The 14303-nt window shown below is 37.4% G+C and overlaps 4 protein-coding genes across 6 annotated transcripts; 2 read left to right on the forward strand and 2 right to left on the reverse strand.

The window, feature by feature from the left end:
* Positions 1-530: 530 nt before the first annotated feature.
* LOC125222717 (SKP1-like protein 1A) lies at positions 531-2154 on the forward strand. Its single transcript, XM_048125482.2, has 2 exons — positions 531-942; positions 1808-2154. The coding sequence occupies exons 1-2, from the start codon at positions 610-612 to the stop codon at positions 1979-1981; spliced, it is 507 nt and encodes a 168-aa protein (XP_047981439.1). The 5' UTR covers positions 531-609; the 3' UTR covers positions 1982-2154.
* Positions 2155-2997: 843 nt separating this feature from the next.
* LOC125219188 (tyrosine sulfotransferase-like protein) lies at positions 2998-4611 on the reverse strand. Its single transcript, XM_048121095.2, has 2 exons — positions 4475-4611; positions 2998-3712 (listed from the first exon to the last, which is right to left on the reverse strand). Exon 2 carries the CDS (start codon positions 3708-3710, stop codon positions 3309-3311), a length of 402 nt encoding a protein of 133 aa, XP_047977052.1. The 5' UTR covers positions 3711-3712; positions 4475-4611; the 3' UTR covers positions 2998-3308.
* Positions 4612-6209: 1598 nt separating this feature from the next.
* LOC125223233 (la-related protein 1C-like) lies at positions 6210-9777 on the reverse strand. 3 transcript variants are annotated; one of them, XM_048126279.2, is made up of 7 exons: positions 9143-9777; positions 8138-8705; positions 7878-8061; positions 7708-7798; positions 7065-7139; positions 6647-6954; positions 6210-6577 (listed from the first exon to the last, which is right to left on the reverse strand). In XM_048126279.2, exons 1-6 carry the CDS (start codon positions 9590-9592, stop codon positions 6679-6681), a joined length of 1644 nt encoding a protein of 547 aa, XP_047982236.1. In that variant the 5' UTR covers positions 9593-9777; the 3' UTR covers positions 6210-6577; positions 6647-6678. The 3 variants fall into 3 exon arrangements, with proteins under 3 accessions (XP_047982236.1, XP_047982237.1, XP_047982235.1); XM_048126280.2 differs by having other exon boundaries at positions 6210-6563; positions 9149-9775; XM_048126278.2 differs by having other exon boundaries at positions 6210-6563; positions 9143-9775.
* Positions 9778-12297: 2520 nt separating this feature from the next.
* Positions 12298-14261, forward strand: LOC125217504 (UPF0496 protein At1g20180-like). The gene is made up of 2 exons (XM_048119021.1): positions 12298-12427; positions 13016-14261. The coding sequence occupies exons 1-2, from the start codon at positions 12379-12381 to the stop codon at positions 14041-14043; spliced, it is 1077 nt and encodes a 358-aa protein (XP_047974978.1). The 5' UTR covers positions 12298-12378; the 3' UTR covers positions 14044-14261.
* Positions 14262-14303: the final 42 nt, after the last annotated feature.

Genomic DNA, 14303 nt, shown 5'->3' on the forward strand with positions numbered 1-14303 from the left:
GTTATCGCCACTGAGCCTCGTCATGACCTAGCTTTGTATTATTTAATGGATCGATTCTAGAGGACCTACTTGAAAGTCCAGGTTTTGAATGTAGAGGAAGGGGGGTTGTTGTTTTGGTCCCGAGCCAAGGGACTAAGAGCCGAGACAATGGTCGTTTTGTAAGGTTGCCGATCGAAACATGCAACAATGGGTAAATGTGACACGAAAATGTTTCAATAATGTGAGTTCAATGTTTGCGAGTGTTCAATTTAGAAGGGATCGATGACAACAAAGCAAATGGTGGCAGAGATCCGAAGAGGAAAGAAAAGAAAAATTAGAAAAAAAAGAAAATAAATAAAATTTACCTTCCGTGAATTTTGAATTTTAAGTAGAATTTAATAATTTGTCATTAAAATTGAAGAAGAGGTGATATACCAGAATCTACTATTTTCACGGTTTTATTTTAGGTATATTTTCCTTTTAAAAAAAATAATTAAACAATATCTTTTCGCCTTCCGCGTGCGATATATTTGGGCTTCCCCCTTATTTATATCTCTGTAGCAGAAAAATCCCCCATCCCCAATTTCGAGCCCTAATCCAATTTCCAAACCCTCTCTCAAATCGAATTCCATGGCTTCCGCGTCGGAGAACTCCGGCAAGAAGATCATCCTCCGCAGCTCCGATGGCGAGGTCTTCGAGGTCGACGAGGCGGTCGCCGTCGAATCTCAAACCATCAAGCACATGATCGAGGACGACTGCGTCGACAACGTCATTCCGATCCCCAACGTCACTGGCAAAATCCTCTCCAAGGTCATCGAGTACTGCAAAAAGCACGTCGACGCCGCCGCCTCCTCCGCTTCCACCAAGGCCGAGGACAAGGTTGCCTCCTCTGACGACGAACTCAAGGCTTTCGACGCCGAATTCGTCAAAGTCGACCAGGCCACGCTGTTCGACCTGATTTTGGTACATTTTTTTGTTATTCGGTGTTCTGGTGTTTGTCTAGGGTTTTTGATAGCTCTTTGTGATGTTTTATTTGCTGGATTTGTTTGTGCGTTGTGGTTTAGGGCTTTGTTTAATGCTACTTGTTTGCACGTTTATTTGCCTTCTATTCTCCAATTACTGTCATGATTGCTATATTACTTACTTGCGTTTGCGTATTGGACTTGTTATGTGCTTTCAACTTTGTGATTATTGGTTTTGTAACTCACAACTTGTTGTTGTTGACTGATTTTATACATTTTTATTTGTTTACTGTCTTCACACAGTACTAATTTGGGTCAGATAGTATTGCTTTGTTGTCTGTCTATAGAATTTGAGGTTTACAACTAACTGTGGATTTAAATTTTGATATTCCTCTCTGGTTTTGATATGATTACCCATCAAATTTTGAAATTTGAATAATTTGAAATTCTCCCACGACTGCTCCATATCTTAGCAGAGTTGTTGAAAGCTTATTCCATATGTATAGTTTCTTGTATTTGTTTTTTGATCATTTCATATGTTTATTGAATCATGATTCTTCCAATCATTGTTTGTTCTGCAATCTAGTGGAACAACAATATGATAACCAGTGAAGATAATAGCTTTTCTTCTGATTTTTTGGTTCTCTTGTGTTAAATAAACCTTGTAAATCTAACTATTGATGATTTCACTTTCAATAGAATACAATACTCTTGTTGTAGTTATACCCTTGTGAATATTTTTAGATCTTTTTGAAAACTCTACTGTCTCTATTGATGATTGTTCAATCCTGTTTTCTGGCCTCATTAACACTTTATTATGTCTTTGATTTTGAAAGTGTCGGTTTAACTACTTTAAACATTTGCAGTCTGCTAACTACCTGAACATCAAGAGCCTTCTGGATCTGACTTGCCAAACAGTTGCTGACATGATCAAGGGAAAGACTCCGGAGGAGATCAGGAAGACGTTCAACATCAAGAATGATTTCACTCCCGAAGAGGAAGAAGAGGTCCGAAGAGAGAACCAGTGGGCTTTCGAGTAGAAGTAAAACCATTCTGGCTTGTGAATCAAGTGCTACTTGCTGTTTATGGCTTATTTTGTTAACCTTTGAATCGAATGTTTTGTTAAGTTTGGTTTCCCCTATGTTTGGCACCAACTTAAACTGTGACTGGGTAATATCTATTCTACTATGGTTGTTATTATTATTATTATTAATATTCGTGTTGCATTTTGGTTTTGTTCTTTTGTTGATCTTTCTAAGAGCACACAACATTCCAGCAGGGAAAAGTTTTAAATAAAAAAGTGCTTACCTTTTTTGATAAGTAAATGTTGCGCAATGAATTCAATATGGGGTGAATCTAGTTGAAAAAACTCATTTTGTTTTGCATAACCAAACAGCCAATTATTGTGAAAGACTGTGAGCCTTTCGTATTTGACTAGCCCTTTGGCGTTTTAGTTAGCTGCAACTGCAATTGAGTATTGATGTGTATCGATGGTGAGACCTTCCAAGTCCCCCAAGCCTATTTATGGGTGTGTTATTGGTGTATCCTCGGCTCATTGTATAAATAAGTTCATCGATGCCTAGCGGGCGTGGGTTTGATTGAGGCACTTCTATGCCCTAGGAAGATAATTGTCTTACAAATGGAATGTTTCTCCTAGACTTGACTTAAGGTTCTTTTGTTTAATCTGTGGTTTACATTATTGTTTTCCATTTTTGTTGTTTTGAATTTCGTTTCCTTTTAAGAGTATTTCAATTAATTTGTCATCCCACACACACACAAGAAGCATTGTTCAAAAGTTATTTCTTTCCACAAAATCGACTTAATAAACATCACAAATGAAAGCATATCAACACCTTGCAGAAAATACAACAGATGATGTCCTGTTATTCATCAGCATCTCAGTTTTAGCAGAGGCCAAAGAGGAAACGAATATCTAAACAGCACGACCTACTTATGTAAGAGCTCATCGAAGCATCATAACAAAAACATTCAAAATGGATGTTCATCAATAACATATGCAACTAACTAACAAAGCATCATGAATTCAAGAAGATACTTAGCAAGAAGGAATCCAGTTTTGAATAACATGAAATGAAAGGGCGGAGCTGTTAGCTACTAGTTCAACACCTTTTTGGCATACGACATAACAATTCATCAGCATCTCAGTTTTAGCAGAAGCCGGAGAGAAAACAAATGTCTAAAGAGCACGACCTACGTATGTAAGAGCTCAACAAGGCATCATAACATAAAGGTTCACAACGGAGGTCGACCAACAACTTATGTAAGAACTAACAAAGCATCAAGGTGAAACTGCACAAGAAGGAATCCAGCTTTTAATACCATGAATCGAAAGGGCTGAGCTTTTAGCTACTCGTTCAACGCCTTCTTGGCAGCGTCCTCTTCTGCTTTCATCTTCCTCTCCCACCTTCTCTTCTTGTAATCATCCAACATCTTGGGCATCTCTTCCATCAGTCGAGCAGTATTGGCTCGCTTCTCGGCAGCCAACCTATCAACCTTGTGACCTTTCCTCTTTGTCTTCATCTCCTTCCTTTCCGGATCAAATTCCCAATCACCTCCAGCAAGGAGGACCTCTTTGCGGATCCGAGCTCGGCGGCGTGCACTGATAGCTAGAGGCTTCCAAGCACCAAGCTCCCAGTAACCCCACACACCCTTTGACAGCTCATCCCTGTATTTTGTCAGCTTCTCTCTCCATGGGAACTGGTATTCCCCAACAGCTTTTGCAACAGATTTCACTGCTTTCCCAGCCATGACTGAAACCATAGTAGTCACAAATTTGTACAAAATGTGAGTGGTTCGTGGTGTGGCATCATTGGACATATAGACAAACAACTATTCTTCACAATGAAGCATTTAAATCATGTTAATGAAACTTCAATCATAATGCAGCAACATGTGGCTCTCTAATTAACGCTATATATATCATATATGACACACATCAATTTGACATTTTCACAAACAGCTTAGCTGCATATCTTCACAATCTACCATTTCAACCACAATGAGGAAAATTCAATCATAATGAAACAACATCAACCATTTCTGGCTCTTCTAATTAACGTTATATATATGATACAATTCAATTTGACATTTTAAAAACAGCTTAGCTGCATATATTCTTAATCAAGCATTTCAACCACAATGAGGAAACTTCAATCATAATGAAACAAAATCAACCATTTCTGCTCTTCTAATTAACGCTATATATATGATACAATTCAATTTGACATTTTGACAAACAGCTAAGCTGCATATATTCTCAATCAAGCATTTCAACCACCACAAGGAGCAGCATGAAGCATTTGTGGCACTTCTAACTAACGCAATATACATGAAACACTTCCATTTGCGTTCGATTTTAACTATTTTCCCTCTGATTTACCAGATAATTAAAAAAAAAAAGAAGAAGTCAATGTCGGAAACAATACGAAGCCTTTTAATCGTACATCAAATTTCAATTAATCAGATTCACAACAAAACAATAAGAAAAATGAAAGATTAGCTGAAGATTAGACCTTGGAGTTTAAGAATCGCGAGCTGAGGAAGATGGAGAACAGCGGCTCTGTCACTTATATTTGGCAAAATCTTGAAACCCCAATTTATTAATCGAAACAGAAAGGAGTCTATTTCTCAGAATTATAGCAGTATGAAAAAACTAAAATACTTGAATATATTAGTATAAAATTACATACCACAATATTATTAATTTTATTTTTAAAACAAGAAAATTAGTCTAGGATCATTGTATTGAGGCATAAATATTTTGCATAAGTTCTGTAATTTAATTATTAATTGGGGTAAATATGTACTAGTTCATTATAGAATTAAAATAGAGTATCCATTCGATTATAAATCAACATTTCAAATATAGAAATTTTAACTAATTATAAAAATACTATGTGACAATATTTAAATTCATTACTACTTTAATGATTTAATCCTATTATATTTGATAAATTTCATTGTCAAAACTAGGTTTTATGCAATGTTTTTTCGAGTTAAGTGGAGAACAATTCACATAGTAGAAAGAGTAGTATTTATAATCATTTAGGTGCAATGTCCGGGAAAATTACACTCCATCGATCTGCCATTAGTAGTCTCATTTCTTGATGGCACGAGTTCTAAGAAATGTTAAGAAAAGTGAGTGAAAAAAAGTTAGTTGAATATTAGTACCACTTGTATATAACTTTTAAATATAATGTGAGTAGAATGAGTTAGTGAAATATGAGACTCTATATGGAGTACTCCCTTGTCCGCCATTAGGAATCTCATACCTTGGTGGCACGGGTTTTGAGAAATGTTAAGAAAAGTGGGTGGAAAAAAGTTATTGGAATATGGGTCCCACTTGTATATATTAGTTTTAAATGAAATGTGAGTGGAATGAGTTAGTGGAAGCTGAGACCCTATTACCATTTATGATAAAAGTGAACTGGGACTCCTATTCGCGGACGAAGGGAATACCATTTATGGTAAAAAAGTGAACGGAGACTCCTATTAGCGGACGTACTTAAATAGAAAAACGCGACTCCTATTTGCGGACGGAGGGAGTATCAATTAGTCCTATTTGTGGACGGAGGGAGTATCAATTAGAGTGAGACAAGTAATTTGTAAGGAAACATGTGAAACTTCAACAAGGTAATATATTTGGCATGTTTGATAGGGGTGATAACTCATCTAGGGATGGAATTTTGTGAAAAAAAATGTCTAGATGAGTTATCACCCCTACCAAAGTGTTTTGGAAATAAATTGAATGATGGTGGTGGTAAATATAAACCAAACACATTTTTACTTTGACTATTGAGCCAGGGAAGACGATATTATGAACCTCTTCCCCAGATTGTTCACACTTGTTGTTCCATAAAGATGATCACGTTGGGGAAATGGAGATATGGGAGGATAAGGTTTGGAGATAGAGACTTTGTTGGAAAAGGAACATGTTTGGTCAGAAAGAAGAACTTGTATCATGTTGTGATAAAGAGTAAATAGGGGTGAGCAAGGGTGTTGTCTTCCTATAGGTCTAGTTTATTATATAGAGGTATCTAGCTTTGTTTTACAAGTTGGTCGATGTGTGGATAATCAGTCATATAGCGCAAGTTTGAGATAACTAATGTGATTAATTTCGTGGTCCCTTGGAAATGATTTGCTTGTGTGCGCTTTTTCAGTACTAGTTTCAATATCCGTTCTTGTTACCTCATGCATGCGTTTGTATTACCAGAATTTAATCAAGATAAAAACATATAGACTTAAGTATGATATGCCCCAAATTGGAAGCCACGAAAGAATATTCAAAAAATAAGTTAAGAGCACAAATCATAATGGCATTCAAGAGTCATTTGCAAAGTATCAACAAAACCACGAAGAGCTCACTCTCAATTTTGGGCAGAAAACCAATATCGTTTTTTGTTCACGTAATGCCCGTGTAATGAGGAAAGTGCACCTCATATCATCTCTCTCGGATGCTTCAAAAAATCAATTAGTCAACAGGAAAAGAACAATCAGTTGTTCATGTTGTGCAATAAACTAGGGTCAGCTCCACTCCATATTCTTCTCCAGTCTTCTTGTGTCTTGATAAATTACAAAAACTCCTTCATCCCGCTCCTTGTGCTGCATAGACATTACTGTGTTTAAGGGGAAAAGACCATCACCAAAGCACAAATAGGGCGTAATGAAGGAGTAAATAACCAAACCTTGGCTGTGCAAAACTTTCGTTAATGAAAGGTCACAAGCTATTCGAATGGTCATCAGCGTGGTCTCCATTCGCCAACCCAGACTGGATGGTCGAGTCCTCAGGCAACTGACCATCAGCCATTTCCAACCGACCTTCTCTTGCATCATCAAGATTGCCATTTACATGGGCTGTGGCATCATCCAGTGAGACCTCATTTAATGAGGTTGCCAGAGCATTTTCCGGAGCTGAAATGTTGCCACTGGTGCTAGGATCACCATTTGAACCTATCCACAAACTCCAATCGTTACGCCTCCTAATCATGTCACCCTGTGAAAAAAAAAGGAAAAAATTAAGTTGTTGCTTTCTACCCGGTCAGGGATTTTCAGATTAAAAGATTACTTGGTAACATCAAAAGAAGTCAAGAAACGAGAGCTGGCCTGTATTTCCACAGCCGTAGAATGATGTCTCAATGATTCCACAATGAGAGGGATATCATTTGTTAAACGCAGAACCTGAAAAGGCAGACATAGAGAAAACCTTGATATTTGCGTTGAAAAACCAAAAGAAAACCTTAATATTTGCGTTGAAAAAACAAAAGAAAACCTTGATATTTGCATTGAAAAACCAAAAGAAAACCAAACCTAGTGAAAGATTTATGTGATCTCAAGAGGGGTGAAGATGTAACAACCACAGCTTGTCCACTTTCTAATATACGGAGTAATTTAATAACCAGAGAGTTTCTTTCAAATATCATGAAATCTCTTGAGAGGATGCTTTGCAGCAAAAGGTCAGAAAAAATAAGCAGTAAACATTCATTTTGAACAGTCAAATTAACTTTCATTTACAAGAATATTGTTTGCAGCAAAGGGTCAAAAATGTCTTGGTAAATTAATAAAATATACAATATGCATTCTCCAATTGAAGAAAAGTTCATCATAAGACTTTGTTTCAGAGTAATTAATGTGAACAAATTTCATTCTTGTTTTAAGACTACAGAAATAGACTTTGTTATAACTTGAGAAGGTATAAAATAGGTTACATAATACATAAAACATAAGAATATAAATCCAATAAACTTACTCGTGGAAACGAAGCTACCAAAGAGATGGGCACCCAGCCATTATCATCCATCTGAGACTTCAAAAAGGGATCTTTCACCAAATTAGCATCGCTGGAACAACATCCGTACTTGATTCAGCATCATTTGCATAGTGAGTTCAACTTCTATATAAGTTTTAAATGAAAATAACCTGAAGTAATAGTCTATTTGGTTGACTATCATATTTGGTAATGGATTTGGAGATAGATTTGGATTTGGTAATGGATTCTCATTAGCAGGAGGGAAAATCACAGGTGGCGGAGGAGGGACCATGGGCATAGTCCTGAACGTTTCCGGTGGCATAGGTGGAACATACACAAAGGGAGGCTCCATATCTGAAAGTTGAAAACAAACGTTAAAGAACATAAAGAGTCATACTGTAACAGAAACTAAACCACGTCGTGGACTCACTAAAGCCCATTTGTCCAGGAAAAAGCATCATGGGTGGTGGTGCCATAAAGGAGGCAGCACCAGGCGGCAGTGGAGGCGGCATATATCCCATGGGTGGGGGAGCATAAGGAGGAGGAGGGGGGTGACGGACTTCTCTGCGGTCATGATCACGCCTTCCACCATGGTTGTTGTGGTACTGTCCATCTCCCCGAGGACGAGGGCCATAGTTGTTGCTCCTCCTTGTGTTAATCCTCTGAGTAGGATGGTCATTTCCAGAATGAGATGGCCCAACCCCTCCTCCGATAGGTCTCGGACCTCTAACAGAGTTATCTAGAACAGTAGGAATAGCCCCAAATGGTACTTCAATAACAGGAAATGGGGGTGGCATTGGGAGAGGTAGTGGATTAAAAGGACCCTGAGATGGTCCACTCACTGAGAAGCTACCTCTTCCACCTCCACCACCACCTCCACCACCACCACGATTCCTCCTTAGCCTAGCCGGATTTGGATTATTTCCCCCGGAATTACCATGAACATTATTAGCATTATTATGAGGTGACCGTTGAGGAGGTTGTGATATTATAGGAGCCTGTTGAACAAAGTAACATATCTCAGATTAATCAGAACAGCCCCTCAATTATCATAAAATAATATAATCATTCCATTTATTGAAAGATCAAAGGTTGTAATTTCAAAATGTGCATATTTACAGAGCATTAGACACAATTTCAAATAGCATAACTTGTGAAGAATTTTATAACTTGTGTAATTTCACTGAAACCCAAAGAAGATATACAGATTAATCAGAAAAGGCATTCATTTATCATACAGTCAAAATTTCAAAACGTGTATACAGATACAATTTTCCCTAAAATATACATTCAAAACCAATGCACACAAATTAGGGTAAAAGCCAATTTTCACTGAAGGTGTGAATTGATTAATTTAATGGCAATGCACACAAATTAGGGCAAAATCACATTAAAGTACGAAACCCTAAAAAGATGAATTAAAATCAAAACGTACAGTAACCTGTGAAGAGGGGACTGATCCGTCAGAGACGATTCTAGAAGCATCCGAGGACGACGACCTAGGAACAGAGCGGGTGGTTTCAGAGAGCGCCGGCCAGGAGACGGCTCCACCCATAACAGTAACCGGCTCAACGACGCCGTTTAGCGGCCGGTTCCAAACCGGCCTCCTCGCAATGCTGTCGCCGTTTTCCGGCTGAGATTCCGAGTTATCAGAAGACAAAGCCTCCTCCATCGGCGGAGAAGACGTGGAGGCTGAGGCGGCGGCGGCAGACGAAGATTCCGGAGAGGTAGCAGCGGCGGGGGGTGCGTTTGGCTCGGGATCTCCGCGCACAACCGAAGCCCAGGGAGAGGGGAGGCTGCGGCGGCGCGATTGGGGACTGAGATGCGCTCCGCCGTTGGCGATGGGGTCGGTGTCTGATGGAGGGGGCGAGGAGTCAGTCACCATCAAAGAGCCGAGAGAAATTTGGAATTTTGAGAGTGAAAACCAAACCAAATGCGTGAATGTGTGAGAGGGTCAATATATAAGGGATGGAAGAGAAAAGAGGGCGAGAGAATTAACAAACGGTTAGGGTGGTGATCGGAGTGAACATTAGGGTTTCGGCCGCTCTCTTTCTTTCTTTTCTTATTTTTTTACTTTTCTATTTCTTTTTCCATTTTTTATTTCCTTTCTTATTTATTCTAACCCTTTTCACCAGCCTACTATTTCAATAATTTGTTACGCAATCTGAGTCAAAATTTAGGACCCTAACAGATTTGCCTATTAATTTACAAAATCTATATACATTTTGTAGATTTTATTTACATAATCCAATGGTAAAATATTTATCGAGGTTATGTTTCTATTCGCCTGTATCATGCACCACGATTCATGTACACAAGAAGACAACTGATGAGTATAGTATTAATTAAAATGTAGGTTACTTCTCAAACCAATGTGCCTATAATTTTGATTTTCAAACGTGAATGAGGGGTCTTTTAGACAATAAACCGAGCTTCATACAATCTGGATCTGTGACATAGAAGAATATCGGAGGCGAACACCGGGATAGGCTTATACAGAATGAGCTGTTTGGTATCTTAATTACAACCGGGTAAGTGGTTGAATACCGGGTCCTTTTGGAAGAATATCAGGGCAATCAAAGACGAGCTACACCCCAGATACAATGTCTTATCTCACCCTATCAGGAAAATCAAACGAGGCCTAATAGTGTCCATCTAAGGTCATCCCCTGAAGCTAACACACAAGGCTTATGATTCCTCATACTCTTTTGGTGTTTCTTTCACCTCGTATATTGTCTGGCGTTTTAGTTTATTTTCATGCTTTTGTTGTTTTTTCTAGACTTATAGGAATTAGAGAGTGATCAATTGTTAACTCATCATTTAATTGCTAATTACAACTAATTTAAGATCATAGGATTTTACAAAACTTATGGTCTACAATTTGTCACGTGTAATTTTCGTTTTTATTAATTAAATTGAAAAGGATAAAAAAAACTATCAAATTTGGGTTTTGGATGAAAATGTCAATATAGTGTTTCGAAAATATCAACACGATGCTTTGAGAATGTCAACACAATGCTTTGATGATGTTAACACATTGTTTATATTGACATTCTATATGTATTATATTGACATATTTTATATAGTATGTTGTCATTTCTACTGTACGAAAAAATTAAAAAATTTCGAAATTGTTTTCAAATTTTGACGTCGGAACATATGCATGTAGGATATCGTTGGAATTCTTATGAAATTATGTTTAATTTGATATATGTTATATGAATTTAAAGTTTTGGGATTTCTTTTAAAAGTTAGTTATAACTAAACATGTAGTTAATTAACATTAATACCCCTATTGATATTTTTTGGAATTAATCCTATGACCTTATTGACGTTTTTCATTGATCATATTGACATTTAGAGATTAATATGATTTAAGCCCTTAATTTGAATATACAATGGCTATTATTTAGTTGTAGTTAGCAATTAAGTTATGAGTTAGCAATATAACACTCTCCTTGTACTATAAATATCAAAATATTTTTTATTACTATAAAATATCTAAATATTTTTCGCTAGTAAAAAGGATAGAAAAGGACATCCATAGTAATTGACTTTATTTCAATTACAACCATACTTTTCGGTTGTGATATCATCCAGCAAATGGAAGCAGTCATATCTAAACCATAATTTAATTGCATAGTAATTTCTAAGAACTCGTGTTGAGTTAAAATGAGACTATAAATGGCGTACAAATAAACTCAAAATAAGATGACTAAAATTTTCATAAGCCGAAGTCATAAATTACATAATATAACTTGCCAAATTACTTAAATTTTTTTCCAAAATTACTAAATACTAACATCTTCCTAAATTTATCTCAAGGAGCGTGATTAGTTAATGACATTGGTGTTCAATGGTAGCAGTGGCGTATCCAGAGTTTTTGATTTGGGAGTGTTCGAACTCAGTCCACAAGGAAGATAGTGTGAGTTAATTGCCACTAGAGCACTTTGTCGTTTTATTTTACTAATTGAAAATAGTATTAATATTATGATTTTTGGGGGTACAGTTGTATCCCTATTTACCCCCCTAGATAAGCCACTGAATGGTAGGACATCAGTTGTCATCGAAGTTTTACCAACTAATAGGGAAAAATATTTTTTTCATGGCCATCGCGACGAGCCTCGAGCCGTTAAACGACCTCGAATCAGTAAAGCAGTACAACTTTTTGACCCACACTTGGTGGAAATCGCGGCGGGCCTTCATCCAACAATCCTGCACTTGAGTCGCGATTCCACCTCGCGCCCCGAGGCTCCACTGTGCATCTCTATTGGATCGTTATTCTAATTATTACACAACATATGATAACTATAGAATAAAATATATTCTAAATCAATAAGTATGTATCATTTGATTTGATTCTTCTGTATATTTCCTTGTGGCTCAAAATATATCTTCATTTTTTATAATTCAAACCTTTATAATGTTACCGAAGCTTCTCTATATCTTACACGTAAACAATGTTAACGTGGAAGGAATACACACAAAACATGTAAAAGACTATAATTGTGGGTGTAGTATTGTAGTTGCCAACTAATTTCTTGTTCATAAATACTTCACGTCTCTTCTTATAAACTCTAACCAAACCAAGAAAATTATAAATAAGGCTTCTTCTTTTGGAAAATAAATTTTCTTATCCATTAATTTGTTAGGATCATTTGTCTGATTAAGATGAGAAAGATCATATGTTGTAAGCTCAAAATACCATTCGCAAATAACGGTTAGTTCTTTTTTTATTACATAAGTATTATTTATAATTCACCCTATTTTTTCTAACAACTAGCTTGATATGTTTAATATTTGAGAGTTTTATGGTTTATGTTATGACTAGATGTGTACATATCTTTTACAAATTATATGAATGATTTTTAAAGAAATAACAATCAATTTATTAAAACAATTGGGAATATTGTATGCTTGTCATCCTTGTGCGCAACCTGATCATGATAATTGAACTTTGTATCGTTCCAAATTTATTCTGAAGTTGATACTTCTTTCAATCACGCACTCCAAAATTGATACTATTATGTGTTATTTTTGGGTTTGTGATGATCAAAATTCAAAATCGATAAATTTCTATTTTTAGTAGTATTATAGGAGTAGTATATAGTTTCCTTCTTCGATACTAAAATTTCTTGTATTAAGCATTGGCCGATCGACATACATTCCCACAAACCTCTATTACTATAAAAAAGTTATTATATCAAAATAAAAATATAACGTCGAAACTCATAAATTTTGATTTATCTCATAATTTATGTTCTAAATGGAGTATGTACTCAGACGTTTGAAATGTATGCTTTTTTAGGTTCACATCGAAGAGAAGAGTATGGAAATACCTCAACCACAAAACCAAATGTGAAGGAGGAATACAAGGAAGCCTTTCGGACCAAGTCTTACATAGAAATATCCGACAAAGTCGAGAGCCATCTTATGAAAGCAACAACTCATGACGTGGAGGAGAATCTCACCGCCGATTCCACGTCATCACCTCCGCCGCCATTTCCTCTCATCCATCTCTCCCCATACTCCTCACCCTCCACCTCCGATTTCAACCATTTCTTCACCAACTACTTCGAGATCACTCTAGAAGCTTCCAGAATCTGCGAATCCCTTCTCACCAACATCAACCAAGCACGCAAGAATCATCTCCGAGTGAAAAAAGCCATCAAAAGAATCTCCGGCACCGACGAATCATACCACCTCCTCCACAAGAATCTCACCCTTTTTGCAGCGCAGCGAAACCCCTTCTCCTCTGCCACGAACCCCGAGAGATTCCTTGATTTACGCGAAAGCCACGTGGCCATGTTCCAAGAGCTGACACGCACGTGCAAAAAGCTCAAGAGGCGAACTCTGACCATCAAGCTCATCAAGAAATCCCTTGCCAGTCTGGTTCTGATGGGATTCGGTGCATTAGTCGCAGTCGCCCTGGCGCACTGCACAGCAGGGCTGGCGGTCGCCCCAGCCCTCGCTGTGCTGGCGCTAGTGGCAAAGAACATGAGGCGATTGGAGCGGAGGTGCGACGAGAAACGGCTTGAGGGCTTGGCTGCAAAGCTGGATGTCGCGGCGAGAGGGGTATTCATAATGATCAATGACTTCGCGACGATGAGGATGATTGTGAAGAGACTTGAGGATGAGATTGAGCATAGGAGATTTGTTGCGGATGTTTGTGTTAGGAAAGGGAGGAAGGAGACGTTGAGGGAAGTGGTGAGGGAGTTTCAAGTGCATGAGTCTTGCTTTGTGGAACAGTTGGAGGAGTTGGAGAGACAGATTTGTTTGTGTTTCTTGGACATAGATAGATCCAAAAGGCTTCTTGTAAGAGAGATGGTTAAGTGATAATTAGTGCCAAGTTGTGTTTGAATGTAGTTTATTATGTGAATGTCAATAGTTGGGCTAGAATTAGCTAGTTTTATGAATTATTTGGATAAAAGAGAGTTAGTATATATAAATATCAGGTAAGTATACTATAGAATGTATAGATATGAATAATGTTTGTTGATGCCTAGATCTTATCACTTAATTGGCACTCCGTTTGTCCGCGATTACACATTTCATTTTGTTGTTTTGATCTATCAGTTATTGTTGGTCTCATTTCA

This window comes from Salvia hispanica, chromosome 1 (assembly GCF_029641045.1).
Source record: "Salvia hispanica isolate PSC_SH4W2 chromosome 1, Shi_PSC_v1, whole genome shotgun sequence".
Taxonomy (NCBI): domain Eukaryota; kingdom Viridiplantae; phylum Streptophyta; class Magnoliopsida; order Lamiales; family Lamiaceae; genus Salvia; species Salvia hispanica.

Coding starts and splice junctions, on each gene's coding strand:
- LOC125222717 (XM_048125482.2), top strand. CDS start 610: ATGGCTTCCGCGTCGGAGAACTCCGGCAAGAAGATCATCCTCCGCAGC. Junction 943..1,807: donor CGCTGTTCGACCTGATTTTG/GTACATTTTTTT, acceptor AAACATTTGCAG/TCTGCTAACTACCTGAACAT.
- LOC125219188 (XM_048121095.2), bottom strand. CDS start 3,710: ATGGCTGGGAAAGCAGTGAAATCTGTTGCAAAAGCTGTTGGGGAATAC.
- LOC125223233 (XM_048126279.2), bottom strand. CDS start 9,592: ATGGTGACTGACTCCTCGCCCCCTCCATCAGACACCGACCCCATCGCC. Junction 8,062..8,137: donor TCCTGGACAAATGGGCTTTA/GTGAGTCCACGA, acceptor TTCAACTTTCAG/ATATGGAGCCTCCCTTTGTG. Junction 6,955..7,064: donor CTACGGCTGTGGAAATACAG/GCCAGCTCTCGT, acceptor TTTTTTTCACAG/GGTGACATGATTAGGAGGCG.
- LOC125217504 (XM_048119021.1), top strand. CDS start 12,379: ATGAGAAAGATCATATGTTGTAAGCTCAAAATACCATTCGCAAATAAC. Junction 12,428..13,015: donor AATACCATTCGCAAATAACG/GTTAGTTCTTTT, acceptor ATGCTTTTTTAG/GTTCACATCGAAGAGAAGAG.